The 15,701-nt window shown below is 41.3% G+C and overlaps 1 protein-coding gene across 5 annotated transcripts in view; it reads left to right on the forward strand.

Moving 5' to 3' along the window:
- The window catches only part of SLC44A1 (solute carrier family 44 member 1), a 76,227-nt gene that overhangs the window by 26,789 nt on the left and 33,737 nt on the right, over nt 1–15,701 (forward strand). For all 5 annotated transcript variants that reach the window (XM_074856800.1, XM_074856801.1, XM_074856805.1 and 2 more), the window contains exon 4: nt 5,133–5,269. In XM_074856800.1, the coding sequence (XP_074712901.1) occupies nt 5,133–5,269 (137 nt within the window). The remainder of the gene's footprint in view (nt 1–5,132; nt 5,270–15,701) is intronic.

Below are 15,701 nucleotides of genomic sequence, written 5' to 3' on the forward strand. Positions count from 1 at the left end.
TGAGGGTTGACAGAAAATCAGTAACACTGGCAAACGTAAGAGTGTACCAAATACCTAAAGGTAAGATAGGCTTGTTCATGTGATCTGTAATGCTTCCAAAATCAAGGTATAGTGTACAAAATGATGATGCTTTGTCTTCCTGTTTTTGCAAGGGAAGAGGAGACCGCTGTATTTTTCATAGGCATCAACAGGTAATAGGACACTTGTCTAGTAAGTTACCAGTCAGAAGCCAAAGTTGTTGATGCTTTTTTTTTTTTTTTTCTTAACCTCTGGTCATTTTGAAATTATGTTTTCAATTACTTGCCTAGAAATCTGGATTTTTCTTTTGGAAGTGAAAACAAGAAACACATTGCAATATAAGCTCAAAATAGTAGTAAAGCAGAAGAAAAGTTATTGTATAGATCTGTTAAAAAAAAAAGTTATGATGCATTTTGAAAAGTCGTAGTGAGGTTTATTTTGAATTACGTGCCTCGGGATGGACAACTTGACCTTATTTTCAGAAACCATGGCTTTTCGAAAGTTAAATAAACTCTTCCCTTACTTTTTTTTATGTGTAGGAATCACCTTAAAATTAAAGATTAATTTAAAATTTGTTACTTTTATTACGGTGACAGGAGGAAGACATTAAAAATTACATGCAGTTATTTTTACTCAAGTAACCTTTTCATCACGCTGTATTTGAGAGGTTCTTTTAACAAACTGATTTTCAGAAAAGTGGATTGTTAAGATCAAAGAATCACAGAACCATAGAATGCTTTGGGTTCAAAGAGACCTTTCATGGTCATGTATTTCCAAAACCACCCCCCCCGCCATGGTCAGGGACCTCATCAACTAGATCAGGTTGCTCAGAGCCTCATCCAACCTGACCCTGAACACTTCCAGGGAGGGGGCAGCCAAACTTCTCTGGGCAGCCTGGTTCAGTGTTTCACCACCTTCACAGTAAAGAATTTCTTCCTTATATCTAATCTAAATCTACCCTCTTTCAGTTTAAAATTTATACCCTTGTCCTATCACTAGGCCCCCATAAAAAGCCTCTCTACATTTTTCTTATAAGTCCCCTTTAAGTACTGAAAGGCCACAATAAGGTCTCCCCGGACCCTTCTCTTCTCCAGGCTGAACGAGCCCAATTCTCTCAGCCTTTCTTCATAGGAGAGGTCTTCCAGCCCTCTCATCATTTTTGTGGCCTTTCTCTGGACCCGCTCCAACAGGTCCATATTTTTCTTGTAGTCGGGGCACCAAAGCTGGATGCAGTTCTGCAGGTGGGATCTCAGAAGAGCAGAGTGGTGTGAGAGACTCACCTCCCCTCAGCCTGCTGGCCATACTTCTTTTGATGCACCCCAGGATACAGTTGGCCTTCTGGGCTGCAAGTGCAGATTGCTGGCTCACATCCAATTTTTCATCCACTGCTACCCCCAAGTCCTTCTCTGCAGGGCTGATACTTCATAAAGATACATAAAGATTCTTCCTAGGTTGTAAATCTGATATACTGAATTTTCTATAGCAAACAAATTTTCATTCTCAATGGTGAAGCATCTCTAACAATGTGATTACTTGGTTTACTTCAGTCTTTATATTGCTGATCTAAGTTGCTTTCTTATCAACAAATTAGTCTATTGTTGATTCTAAATAACTGAAATTGCAGCACAAAGCATGTAAGTACATTCTTCTAGTGAGAAACAAAATCTGTTCTGTGGTGACACAGTATGGCATTTTCAGCAGTAAAATCACATACTTTCAATAAGTAAGCTTTAAAAACAAAAAACAAAATGCCTTTTCCTTTGTAATGCTGGTGCTTAGCATTTTGATTCTTGTTTCAGCTGCTAGAAATTTTAAAAAAACCTTACTTCTGTCTTGCTAGACCATGGACTGAAAACACAGATTTTATAGCTTGGAGTTTGCTTTGCAGCTGCTTTATTGCTGTTAGAACTGTCTCTGAACCACGCAATGCAGTGTTTGAGTTACATGTGTCTGTTTAAGGGTAACACAGCACACTTCTGTCAAAACTGCATATGGCACTATAGTTGCACTGTATTTCTAAATTTCCAGGCTTGAATTAAAATGGTAGTGTTTATTTTACAGAATATTCTAATTTCTTCTGGCCACTAAAATTATAGCTTGGCCCTTGAGTTTAAATCACTGTAGAAGTGGGCTGGATGATTTTAGCTTGTTAATGCTGATACTCCTGACTTGGTTTCCTTAGGTAATACATGTCAAGCGACACTTGGAAGAGCCTTCTGTCTGGCCACTGCAGCCCAGCCCAATACATCCTGGAACCCAGGGTCTCTGCCTCGGCTGAGGGATGTGGTTGGACAGAAACACATGGGACACTGACACAGCCGGTTCACAGACTGGCAGTGACAAGGTGCTGCCTTCAATGGCACCCACAATGCAGGACTCACATAAACACAAGCACAGACAGCCATGTCCCCACCTTCTCATGGGCAGGCAGAGATTCCAGGCCCCCTTACCTGCCCCATGGGTCCTCCCTACTTGGCAGCTGGTCCAGCTTGCTGCTCACTAGCAAACACTCATGCACTCGTCCCACAGGCACTACACACCCACAGATACCCCAAATACCAGCACAGACCCTCCACACATGTGACACCTCTGCCTGGACCCAGAGCCTCCTACTCATCAGCTGGTACATCTTGGAGTTTGCTGATGCGCCAGCAAACATGAGTTATACATGCACTCATCCACTCTGGGGACAGTGCAGATGTTCAGCCCCTGCTGACAGCCAGCACCCCATGGGCTGTGACCCACAGTCCTGTGGCAGCCACCTACACTGAGCCCTTCACCTCTATAGCTGCTTTTTTTGGGACACACATTGTTCCTACCCCAGTGGCTGGTAGCCAAGACCCCTCCCCGTCCTAGTCACTGGCACTGAGACCCCACTTACTTTGGTAGCTGAGACCATAGGCCTCAGGTACCCAAACCCCTGGTCTGAGTCCAGTTGTTGGCACCAGATCCATCACACGGGCACTTAATCCTTGCAGCACCCATGCACATTGGATAGAGACTGGAATTATGCAGAGAGAGAGTTAAGAAAGGATTTAGTGGAGAGATAGAACAGACTGCAGTGATCAGGTGACAGGCTTGGTCAGAACAATGTGCTGACCAACATTGGCTTAAATGCCACTGTCCCCTTTTACACCCCTTTCTGTCTGCCCTCTGCTTTGTTCCTCCCTGAATGCTGTCCCATACACATTCCCTCAGCTGGCACAGTCCCACTGACCCCTCCTGCATCCTGCACCTTTGGGTTTGCATCCTTATCAGTTGCAAAGTCCCTGCCTGCGATTTCTTGATAGGCCATCAATTATTATGATTGTCTGGGTTTGTTTCTGGTTATTGTTTTCATTAACACTAATAGGTCAAGTTTTATGTCTGAGTGTCTCCCTTCTTTTCCTTATCATCACAGTTTGGTGAGGTGCTTAGCCAGATAATCTTACTGAAAGATAAGAATTTTCACACTTGCACCAGTTAGTGCCACTGACCAGGTTTGGTCCCATCACAGCCTACCTCCCTTACCAGGAGGTAGTTTCTGTGTCAGTCAGGTTTGACTCTGTAGATTCTGGTTTGTAGCTCCTTTGACCAGATAGCCTCAAAGGAGCAGACATTCTCCTTCCATGTACCCTTTCGGTATGGAATAGCAACTGCAGGAACTTGCCCTTATGAAGAGGAAGCTATAGCAGGAGTGTCCAGTTAACATAAGTGCTGTATGTCTCGGTATCAACAAGAGTATTTATTCGAAATAAAGGAAAACTGTGGAATTAGTGGCTTATTGCTTACATGCAGTTAGTTACTCAGGCTGTGTCTGTGGGACAGAAGTTTTCGTGTTTGTGCTTGCTTCTTACACTTCATGATCTATGGAGTCCTGAGATGTGTAGTATGTATTACGTAAAAAAACAGAAATAATACTGGATAATTTTCACAGAGGTGTGGGCAAGGGAAGAGAATGTTTTATGAATACAAGTAGTCTATTACCACATTACAGTTGCTATAGATGACATGGGTTTTGATGGACTTTGTACTAAGTACTAATAATTCTTGTATACTGAGATTGGATAATAGAACAGTCTTTCTGTGGGGGAAAGTTAGACAGCAATTGGTGTATAGACTGAAAGGGTTCAGGCAGGACCTAAATGCTCTCTAGAAGCAGAAAGGATTTTTCTTGATTACAGAATGAATTCCAATTGTGAGGACTGCAAAAATAGAAATGTCATTTTAAATGGCAGTTTGGTGTTGTTTTCCTATGATAATGTTAGATAATATGAGGAGAGTATTTCAATGCGTAGTATATCACCAGAATTGTAGGAATTTGAAAGACTTGTTCAACTGCAGAATAGAAGAACATTCTGCATCTGTATTACACCTTGAATGGACAATACTGTAGTGTTAGTGTTTTGATGAAACTTGTATAGTCAGAAGGTGTTAGCTAGTTTTGGTGTTTTGATGAAACTTGTATAGTCAGAAGGTGTTAGCTAGTTTAAAAACATCACACACTGCGTTTTTAAATGACAGTGACTCATCATGAAAAGTTAGCGAATAGAATCTCTTTAAAATACTGCACTGGAACGTGAGATAGTTCTACTTGAAATATCTGAACAATTTTTATTTCAAAATAAATACTAAAATAATCTGCTCAGTCATATGGACCAGTGGCGCGGAAAATCAATCTAAGCCAAAAAGCTGTTCTTAATTACTGGTATTATGCGTATTCATTAAAACAGCCATGGGCTTTTTGCAGCATAAGTATAATCTTATGAAGTCTTTTTGGAAAAAGCTGGAAATCTTGAAGTCAAGTTTAAGCTTGGAGTGAAGCTTTGTTTGTGAATATTTAGACTTGTATCAGTGAAGAGTCATGGCAGAAGTGCTGCTGGCTTTATGAACAACACCATTTGAATGGACTTGAATCTGGTAAACATCCTTTCTCTGATCCAGAAGTATATAAATATCCATATATTTGTGGTGTATATGTTGTTTGACCCACACAATTATGATAATTCCAAATTTCCTGTGTTTCTGGGTGGACTGAAGGTTAGTCTTGGCTGAATCCTTTAGTTTGAAATTAAATTTATTTTGTTCAGTGTAACAATTAAAATAGAAGGAATTTACCTTTTTTTCTTCCCTAGGTATGTGTTCTTCTTGGATCCATGCAACATTGATCTAGTACATCAGAGAATCAAGTCTCTTGCTTTGTGTGTATCAGCTTGCCCAAGGAAAGAACTAAAAACTCTGGCTGATATTCAGAAATTTGCAGAAACTAATGGTATGTAAAAAACATGTTGGGTTTTTTTCATGGACCAGATGTTTTCATAGGATTAAAAAGAGACTTGTGCATTAGCTGAACTAAAAATGAAATTAGTGTTAAGAAACATCAATAGAAATAAGGTGGTATTCTTACTAAGGCAAAACTTTACTAAATCTTACAGTATTTAAATGCTTCTGTCATGTCTTGGACAGTTTTGAAAGCTCACTGTTAAAACAGGAGTACAAAGTGTTACAAGGGAATGTCTGTCTGTAGGGTACGTTCTCAACTCCTGTGGAAGTGTTCTGACATTGATGCTCAACAGTAATGTTGAAATGTCCTTGTGTATATGGGATTAGTCAGAGAAATGCTGCTATTGAATGGCACTTACTGCACAGAATATGACTGTGGATGTGAAACTATTCCTGCTTTCATTCAGTGCTACAGTGCAATTCCTGTTTTTTTTGTTTTCTTACACTTTTGGTTTTTAAAGAAGTGTAAAGGAAACTAACTGTATTAACAGATGAAATATTGTACCCCATCTCCCCTAAGAATGGTATTTTTCTCAGTAGTAATAATACTGATATTACTAACTCAATTCACACTTTAACAATGTATGGAATAAAATCTATGAGAGGTAACCAACTTCTGGACCTTCCAAAAGAAAGTAAAGATAAAAACTTAATTTGAGGAAATTTCAGGGCTTTTCAGCTATTCAAGTGGGAGTGTGCTGTCTTAAACTTTCCTACTTACTCTTTGAATATGTTGTGGTAAGTTTTCTTTGCAAGATATTTGGTTAGCGATGAGTCAGTCTGGGTGACCAAGTTCAAAGCAGTGAAACTGATTATTTTTCATAGAAGGAAGTGAAATGTTGATTTCTGTTCTGGTACAGGTTATGTGAGTACTTCTTGTTTGAAAGTAGAGCGAGTTGAAGTAGCCCTAGGACACTGTTAGTGCCCTTGGGTCTCCCACTGCATTGTGACCAGATGCCTGGGTGTCTGACACTTGAATGAGGGAGCAGAACTATCATGTGGCATTACAGCATGTGTGGAGGTGCACAAACAGCTGTGCCAGGGCAGTGCAGCGGGTGGTCTTAAGAGTGGGAACTTCCTCATGTGATTTGTGCACTGTTGTCAGATACAAACCCACAGTGAATCTAGCTGATACCTGCAGTTTTACTCTTTACCCCTTATCTGTGTGTGCTGTGTTTTTTCTTAACTAATGCAGGCCAGTTATTTGTTGGTGTGAAGTAAAGGTCACTAGTAGTGGAGTTTCTTAAGTACCTCTTGAAATAATGAAATGCAGCCATGCCTTGTTTTACCACAAACACTGTTTCTATGTTTATAAGTCAAGGCTCTTATTAACTGTGTCTGAAATATGTTCAGTATAACCGTCTTTTAAAGTACACCAAAAACCACTCTTCCTAAAAAATGCTGTGCCTTGTCCTTATGATTCTCCATTCTTACTGTGTCTCCCTTAATGCTTTAGGTTTTAAAACCTAAAGATAAAAGATTTTTTTAAAAAAACTTATATCACAGCCAATTGTTTCAGTTTACAGAAGCTTGGTTAAAAGTGTGAAACCTGGTGTTACAGCAGAACAGAATCATCAATGAGTTCAATTCCTAATTTTCATTATATGATATTGGGCTTACCAAAACTGGGTGCTAAACTAAATTGAGCTTTCCTTTTGTAGATGAACTCTGTGCAAGACTGGAATCACACAGTTCAGATAAATATTGTCATCCTCATGGTTATGTTTCTGCTTAAATGTTCACCGACCTCTGCCTGTTCCAAAAAGTGATGGTTTGCAGCAAATGAACAGCTTAAGTATTGATCACCTTAAATGTTGCATATGTATAGTAAAAGTTCAGGCATGATTCAATCTTACAGTAGAGCAAGAACAGTGAATTAGTACCAAAACTAAGTAGACAAAACCAAAACTCAGTAAACAGAATAATTTTTCTGAGAGCCACTTTGTAACTATGATAGTAGGTTTAAATTAATTACTACTAGGATAGTGTTTGGCAATCTCTTTCAAGGGACCATAGGCTCCACTGTAAAAAGGATAATAAACAAATCCAATTTGAACATGACTGCAGAGAGCTTAATTGCAGTTTCTACGTTTGTGATGTTATCTAGCTAGAATTTAGAGTTCACCTGTGAAGTTCTGAAGAAGGAGTGCAAGACATACGTGTTTGGTTTCTTGTGATAATCAATGCTGAATTTTCCCAGGCTTGAAACTTCTAACACACAACAAGAAAACCCCCTTAGTGTTTTAAGTATATGGGTAGAGAATGCAGTCAACTCTTAATTTTGTTCTGCTGAGCCTTTCTGAAAGCTTTAACCCTTCCTGCAACCTGAAAATAGCAGTTGTGCTGGAGGTAGGCTCTGTGAAGGTTGTTGCATGTGTGTTTGAAGAGCTAGCCATTTTCACCTAGCTCACATGTCATCCCTGAAATCACCGACTTGTCCATGCACCTTGGAGTTCTTTCATACATTACTGTTTAAGAACCCTCCTATCCCAAAACAATCCTCTGCTGTGTTTCAGTCCATCAAGAGGTGGTATGGTAAGTTAAAATAAAGGGGTTTTTTTTATCTGAACACCTTTATTAAAAGACGTAACATAGCAAAACATACTATAGCATCCTTTTATTGATTGATGATTTTATCAATACCAGGTATGATCTTCCAGCTACCTTAGCATTTATGGTATCTTTCCCACAGTGGGATGGGCACTTGCTTGCCTGTATACAACATGACAGAACTGCAAACCCATAAGGTTCAGATCAATTATGGCAGAGCTCTTACTTATTGTGCAGTACAGTTTGTATTTTTCTGTAAGCAAGATTATAAATAATTATTTAGGGCAGGGAAAATGCTTGCTTGAGGCAAGAAGATCATTTCATGACAAAGAGGCCTTTTGGCTTCCTGAATCAGTGATGCACTTCCTATTCTGCTGTAATTTGGAAAAGGGAGCTGATTTGGTGAATAATGCTGCACCATTTCAGGACAGTAACTTCACTCTCACCCCCACCCCACTTGCTGTCCCACAGTCAGGCCGTGCGTTTGCAGTACCTTCCCATCTAAGAAGAGGAAAAGTCGGTCCCTCACAAAGTCTTGCTAACTTTAGGAAAACAAGAAAGCATGCACCTTTAACCTGTTCAGAATAATTGACACCCAGAACACCAGGATCCAGTTGGGTCTTTTTACAAGAGGAGGTAAAAGGGAAGGAAAAAGCTGCGCAGGTGACCACTCAGATCTTCAGCCTATGCAAAGGTGCAAGTTGTAAAGTACAAGAATGTTCTGGAGCAACTCTTGGAGGTGATGCAGAAGGGTGCAGTGTTGGCTGAGAACATATTCTACTGCTGTTCTCACACAGCCATGCTGATACTTGAGCTTGTAGAGGTACAGATTGGACACAAGTGAGAGAATGTTGTATCTTGTGAACCGGCTGCTACTGGTCTCCCCAGGATTTTCTCACCCAGCAGAATGTCTCAGGCAGGAAGTACTTGGGATTCAATGTTTTCATTGGTCTTGGCACTTTAAAAATAATACATTTTGAGTAATGAGACTGAAAGCTGTTTTTTCTGGAGAGCTGTTTGATGCTTCAAAACTTAGTGTCAATGAAATATTGTGGTGCTGTTTTCAAGGACTTGCCAAAGCATGTTGAAATATCCTTGAAGATATAATTCATATATGACTCTGCCAAATGAATAATGAAATGTTATTGTTAACATTTACTAAACAGGTGGCCATAACTGCTGTCATGTTTAATTCAGTGAAAACTATACTGACTGGTCATTGTGGTAACTAATACTCCTGTTGTGTAAATGACTGGATGCCAGTTCAGGAACCTAAAATGAAACTTCTATTTTATAGCGTGTTGGCACGTGTCTCAGTTGTCAGAATTCTGTAGCTAGGTATCCTGGTTTGAGTGAGTGGCGGGTGTTTTTGGTAGCAGGGAAAGGGGATACAGCGGTGGCCCCCTCTGAGAAGCTTCTCGAAGCTCCCCCGGCTCCAAGTCAGACCTACCTCTGCACCAAGGCTGGGCCAATTAGCTGCACCTCTGCAATTACGTATTTAAGAAGGAGAACCTGGGAGGAGTGGTGGGAGTTGTGAGGAGAATGTCTGTGTGAACACCAAGGTCAATGGAAGGAAGGAGGAGAAGGGGGAAGTGCGCTGGAGCAGAGACTCCCCTGTATCCCATGGTGAGACGCCAGGGCCACCCCCCACCACCCATGGAGGTCTGTGGTGAAACAGATACCGATTTGTGGCCTGTTGGGGAGGCCCATGCTGACCCAGGTGACTGCACCTGAAAAAGGCTGGGACCCTATGGGAAGAAGGCCCCGCTGTTGCTGTTTGGTGCTGGGAGGATTTCAACATGTGGGGGTGACCCAGACACCCATGGGAGTGACTCATGTCGGAGAGAGTTTGCAGAGGACTGTCCCCTGTGAGAGGGGGAGCACACTAGAAAGGGAAGGAATGCCAGAAGTTCCCCCTGCTCTGAGGCGGAAGAAGCGGCAGGACTGACTGCACCCCTCATTCCCTGACCCCTGAGCTGCTGGGCAGAAGGAGGTAGAGGTACTGAGAGCAAAGCTGATCTCGGGAAGAAGGAAGAGGTGGGGGAAGGTGTTTCCAACATGTGGTAATGCTTCTCATGGCCCTGCTCTGTTAAGTGTTGTTAGTGTCTGTATTAAATTTGCGTTCTTTTTTTCTTCCCCTAATGAGCCTGTCTTTTGCCTGTGCCTTAAAGGATGATATCACCCCTCCCTGTCCTGATCTCAGTTTCCTGGGTCTTTTGCTTTCCTCCTTCTCAGGGCTGGGGGGGAAGCGGGGAGTGAGCAGCGTCTTTGCTTATTTTCCCCTTAGCACTGGGGGGAAGGTGGGTGTGAGTGGTTGCATGGTGCTCAGTTTCCTTCTGAGCTCAAACCACGACACCAGGCCAGGCTAGTTGAGGTCCAGGTAGATTTAGAGCCAGAGATAAAGCTACATTAAGTCTGCTATGGAGACTGCCCTGAAAGAAATCAATAAAGAAAACAGTCTGGCTAAGTCAGAGCAGATCATCTCTCTGAGCTGTTGGGAGGAACCATAGGGGAAACAAAGATTTTTCTTATGTCTGAAGACAGTGACATCTTCATGTGTAGTAATCAGAATATGTCTCTGCAGCTACCGTTGGTACTTGCCTTAGAAACAGCAGTTACATTGATCGCTACCAACTTCTGATGTCTTTCTTCTGCTCCCGTTCCCCACACACACTTTGGTTTTGGTGAAAGTGTGCTAGTTAAAACTTAATCCTTTGCTTATGATTTTACTGAAGCCTGCTGTACCATATTAGTTATAGACATCTTATGGTTAAAGGGTTTCTGCACCGCTAGGTCTTTGGGAACCTGAGTGTGTTCATTTTGAGTGTCATTTTTTGAATGGCTGGAGTAAAAGTACGCTATGACTGGTTTTGAGATACAGAGTTATCTGCTGCTACTCTACCTTGTTACCAGAACTTCCCATCAGGGTCGTCCTGTGTTGGAAATGTAAAATGTATCCTCTAGTCAGAATGAAATCATTTTCACAACAGAAAGTGGCTGCATGTAGAGTCCTCCAGTAATATTGTGTTGTGATATCGATTACATTAATAAACCATTTGGAAAGGGGGAGGAACAGTGAGATAATAAATCTTCCTGTGGCTACTGAATTATTTAGAATTACATGAAAAGAATCTGATATCAATTGCAGTGGAATAAAATGTCAAGTGGAAAGGAATGCCTGCAGAATGAAGGAGTGGGAAACAAGCGCTTACGCATTTTGCGTTTTACTTTAAAATGTTTATTGCTACTTGGATAGGGAGAGGATGAGGTGGAGGCACAGCATTGTCCAAAAGTGTAATGTTTATTGTGAAGAGAAAAAAATAGGGACTGTATTTTCTGTAAACTCATGCTCTGTTGGCATCATAAAGGCTGTGTTCTGGTCCTTCCTTGACAGTGTTTTCCTAACTTTTTTTAAACTTATACACACACACATACATGTATATTCCCAGTATGTGTACACATACTGAGAAGGGAAACAAGGATGATCACAAGAAAAGATAAGTGACTCTTCTGCCTGGAAAAGAGAAAGCTATTAGGAATAGTAAGGTCATTAAAAGCAGGCATAGCTTAGAGAAGGTTAAAAAAAATATGATTCCTTGATCTTATAACCTGAGTAATATGGAACTAGAGGTCAAAAATATCATTACTAGCAGTCAAAGAGCCAGATTTTTTCCCACACAAATTATGGTTAATTTACGAAACTTAACTACCATGAGAATATTTTAGATACCAAAAGATAAACTGTTAGAATAATAGTGTTTGGATATTTAATAGGAGGCTAGTACTCAAGGGTATCCTTGAGGTATAAGTGGTGGAGAGCTAAAGATACAGTAGGGGAAAGGTAGGGTCTAGGTGAATTCTGAATTTGATTCCAGAGTAGCTAATTTTATTTAGCACTGGAAGAAATTAGAGTAGAGGAATGGGTAAATTAATATTTGTTTTCAACTTTCTGTACTGTTCATAAGAATGAGTGATAGAGAAGAGAATAGTCTGGAGTTTTTAATTACAACTCAAAATATATGTATATGAATTCTGGATAAAAATCTCTAGGATTTTTATTGTGGGGTTTTTTTATGTATGTTTAGTTGTAACAGCAACTGCTTACCTATCTCAGTAGTTCTCTTTGTGGTCTTCAATTCTGGAGACATTTCAACATCTAAGTAATGGGGTTTTGTGTTGGATTTTTCTTGGAACATTCTCGCAGGCACTGGAGAATGCTTACTTTCACTTCAGTCCCACGTTTATTTATAAAAGCAAGCTTTAATTTCTCCTGCCCTCTGGTGCTTACTCTTTTAAAGAAGTAATGGTATGTCGCTCTGCAACAACTAGAAGTTTAGATATATACAGTCTGTCCTTTCCTTCCTTTAAAACACACACTGTGCTTCTGGAAGGCACCAGTTTATATATCTAGAGAATGAAGCTTACTTTCTTCAGAGAGAACAAATCTGTCATATTAATCTGAGAATTCCTAACTGCAAAGTGGTCTGTGCCTTCTTACTCATCTCAAGGCATCACTATTTTTCTAGGCTCTACTGGGGCCCAGAAATTAGGTTTAGATGTTAAGGTTCAACTCTCTCCTTGTTTGGCTTTCTGGCTTTATTCCCACACCATTTGCAAAAAGCTGAAATGCTTAGGTGTGTTTGTGCAGTCCTCTGATGCCTCCACATTAACTGCTACTTCAGGCTGTATTCAAATCAATTGCTAAGAAGTGGAGTTCTTGATTTCTCACTCATTTCCAGCTCTGATGCTGATCTGTGCACAGCTAAATGCTACTTCATTCCTAAATGAAGCATCAAATGTGAACTCATCTGCTTCTGGAATGTTTTTGTTGTTCTAAAATCCCATAGGCAAATAGGAAGTTTATACAGGTCTAAACTTTATGTATTCTTAGTGCTTGTGCTCTGAGTATAGTTGCAGATGGACTGTAATGAAACAAAGAAATTCACTCAACAGCCAGAATCCAATGTAACTGTTAAGCAGGTATTCTTTATCAGTGGCACTGGCATCGCCCTGGGGATTCTCCACCATAAGGGCTCCCCAGAACTAGCAAGGGACATCAGTTTACATACACACAAACCATACACATTCATTAGATTTCCTGGAAAGGGGTGTCTTACGATGATGAGTTCCCGGAATTCATTTCCATAGTCCGAGCATGCGTGGTGAAAATAGGGTGAGGGTCTTTGGTGGTCAAGGGAAGAAGTAAGCAGTCTTCTTCATGGTGTTCGCTAGTTGACCCTCTTTCCAGAGCGTCCGCTGTGAAGTGAAGTCCAGGTATCTCCCTCCTAAATCAGCAAAATCAGTTTCCCTATAATAGGGTCTCTGTGTCTCTTTGTTAGAGCCCCCCTTATCTCATTCTAGGAGTTGCCCAAGTGTCCATTGAAGGCCTTGTGTCTGCTATCAGTGATTTACGTAGGGAGCCTAACAAATGTTTTAATCTTACCTAAACAGACGAAGAGACCTAAGGAAACAGTTAAGAAGTCAGGAGTCCTTGAGAAGCAGATGAAGCAAAACACAAGCAAAGCTATGAAGCAAAGCACAAGCAAAGCTTTCATACATCACATTACAGTTTAGTCTTAATAATTATTAGAAATTCATTTGAGCCCTTTCATTCCCTTTCAGTAATTACAGTTATGAGATGTAGCAGACAAAGAATGAAGAAAGTCTGGTCAGCATCAGTGTATTTCCTTTCATGATGGCCTGAACCTTCTTCCACTTGACAGGAGTTCATGAAGAGAGGGTCTTGTTATTACTGCCCATTGGCACGCTTTTTCTGAGGTCATGCAGCATTGTACTCTGTTACTCGCAGAAGTCAGCAATGGATAGTAACTAACTCTGTGAAAGTAGTGCTTGGCATCCTGCCTGTTCTGTGATTTTTGGCTGTGGAATTTGCAGCAGAATTCCCTACAGATACATGAGCCAGTGTCTTAAGCTTCCACTTTTGTATGCCATGTTGCTAGTCCATAATATGCTAAGATAATATGCAATTATTGGTAGTGTACCAAGCTGTGTCACTGTGTGAAGCTTTGGACTGGTAATGTGGTTCAGATTAACAGTTTAGAGCTGATAGAGTTTGACAGATAGATTTGAGGCAAGCTCTGGAGTGAGAAAAGTAGAAAAGTGTTAAGAATTTAAGCCTTGTGAGAGCCTGGGAGCCTTGTCCTTCCTGAATACCAGTGAATTCCTCCTTGGTCAATATCCAGCTGTCAATATATCTAGCTTGTATTGAGTGGGTTGGTCAAGCATAATCATGTGTGAGTCATGTATTCATAATGTTAGCTATGTTTTAATTAGTGACACTTACTCATAAAACACCCAGAACCCAAGAGGAATTAGCACTGGACTGAAAGTACAGAGGCCAGTAGTTGTGATTTAAACAGTCTCCTGCTAACATTTCTGCACACTCTATCTGTGATTACCTGTGGTTTGATTATTGTGTTGGAGGTCTTACGTTACTGATGGATGAATAAGATGTCACTTGAGAAGGGGAGAGAATGCTTAAAATGTAATAAGATGTTGAGTTTTTAAACTATAATATCTACTTCATCATGTGGTCTTTTAGAAGTCAGTTATGTCACATAGGTGTACAATACATGCATACTGTCAGTCAGACTCAGAACAGTGAGACCATACATGGAAGATCATATAAATTTCCTTATCAAAACTGTGGCTTCTAGTTTCTCAGGCTGTGGTTTGCCATGTACCTGTGGAAAGGGGTATGTGGAGCTGCTTGGAGCCATGCCTAACTTAAGCAGAACATATTCTTAAGTTCCTAAAGTGATTGTTCTGCTCCTGGTACTGAAGATATCCCAGGTATCACAGAATCACAGAATCATTCAGGTTGGAAAAGACCCTTGGGATCATTGAGTCCAACCATCAGCCCTACTCTACAAGTTCTCCCCTACACCATATCCCCCAGCATCTCATCTAAACCACCCTTAAACACATCCAGGGATGGGGACTCCACCACCTCCCTGGGCAGCCTATTCCACTGTCTGACCACTCTTTCTGTGAAAATTTTTTTCGTAATGTCCAGTCTGAACCTCCTCTGTTGGAGTTTAAAGACGTTCCCCCTTGTTCTCTCTCCCTGTGAGAAGAGACCAGCACCAACCTCTCTACGATGTCCTTTCAGGTAGCTGTAGAGAGTGATGAGATCTACCCTCAGCCTTCTCCTCCTCAAACTAAACAGTCCCAGCTCCTTCAATCGCTCCTCATAGGATTTGTTCTCCAGACCCTTCACCAGCTTCATTGTCCTCCTCTGCACTCGCTCCAGCACCTCGATATCTCTCTCGTATTGAGGTGCCCAAAACTGGACACAGTAGTCCAGGTGTGGCCTCACCAGTGCAGAGTATGGGGGGACTATCACCTCCCTACTTCTGCTGGTCACACTATTTCTAATACAAGCCAGGATGCCGTTGGCTTTCTTGGCCACCTGGGCACACTGCTGGCTCGTGTTCAGCTGCTTGTCAGTTAGAACCCCCAGATCCTTTTCTTCCACACAGCTCTCTGGCCACACCTCCCCAAGCCTGTAGCAATGCATGGGGTTGTTGTGGCCCAAGTGCAGGACCTGGCACTTGGCCTTGTTGAAGCTCATCCCGTTAACGTTGGCCCACCGATCCAATCTATCCAAGTCTCTCTGTAGAGCCTCCCTATCTTTTCGCAGATTGACACTCCCGCTTAACTTGGTGTCATCTGCGAACTTACTGATGACACACTCTTATGTCCTTATCAAGATCATCAATAAAGATGTTGAACAGAAATGGTCCCAACACCGAGCCCTGAGGAACACCACTTGTGACTGGCCACCAGCTGGATTTAACTCCATTGACCACCACTCTCTGGGACCATCCAGCCAGCCAGTGCTTGACCCA

Source organism: Strix uralensis, chromosome Z (genome assembly GCF_047716275.1).
Source record: "Strix uralensis isolate ZFMK-TIS-50842 chromosome Z, bStrUra1, whole genome shotgun sequence".
NCBI lineage: Eukaryota > Metazoa > Chordata > Aves > Strigiformes > Strigidae > Strix > Strix uralensis.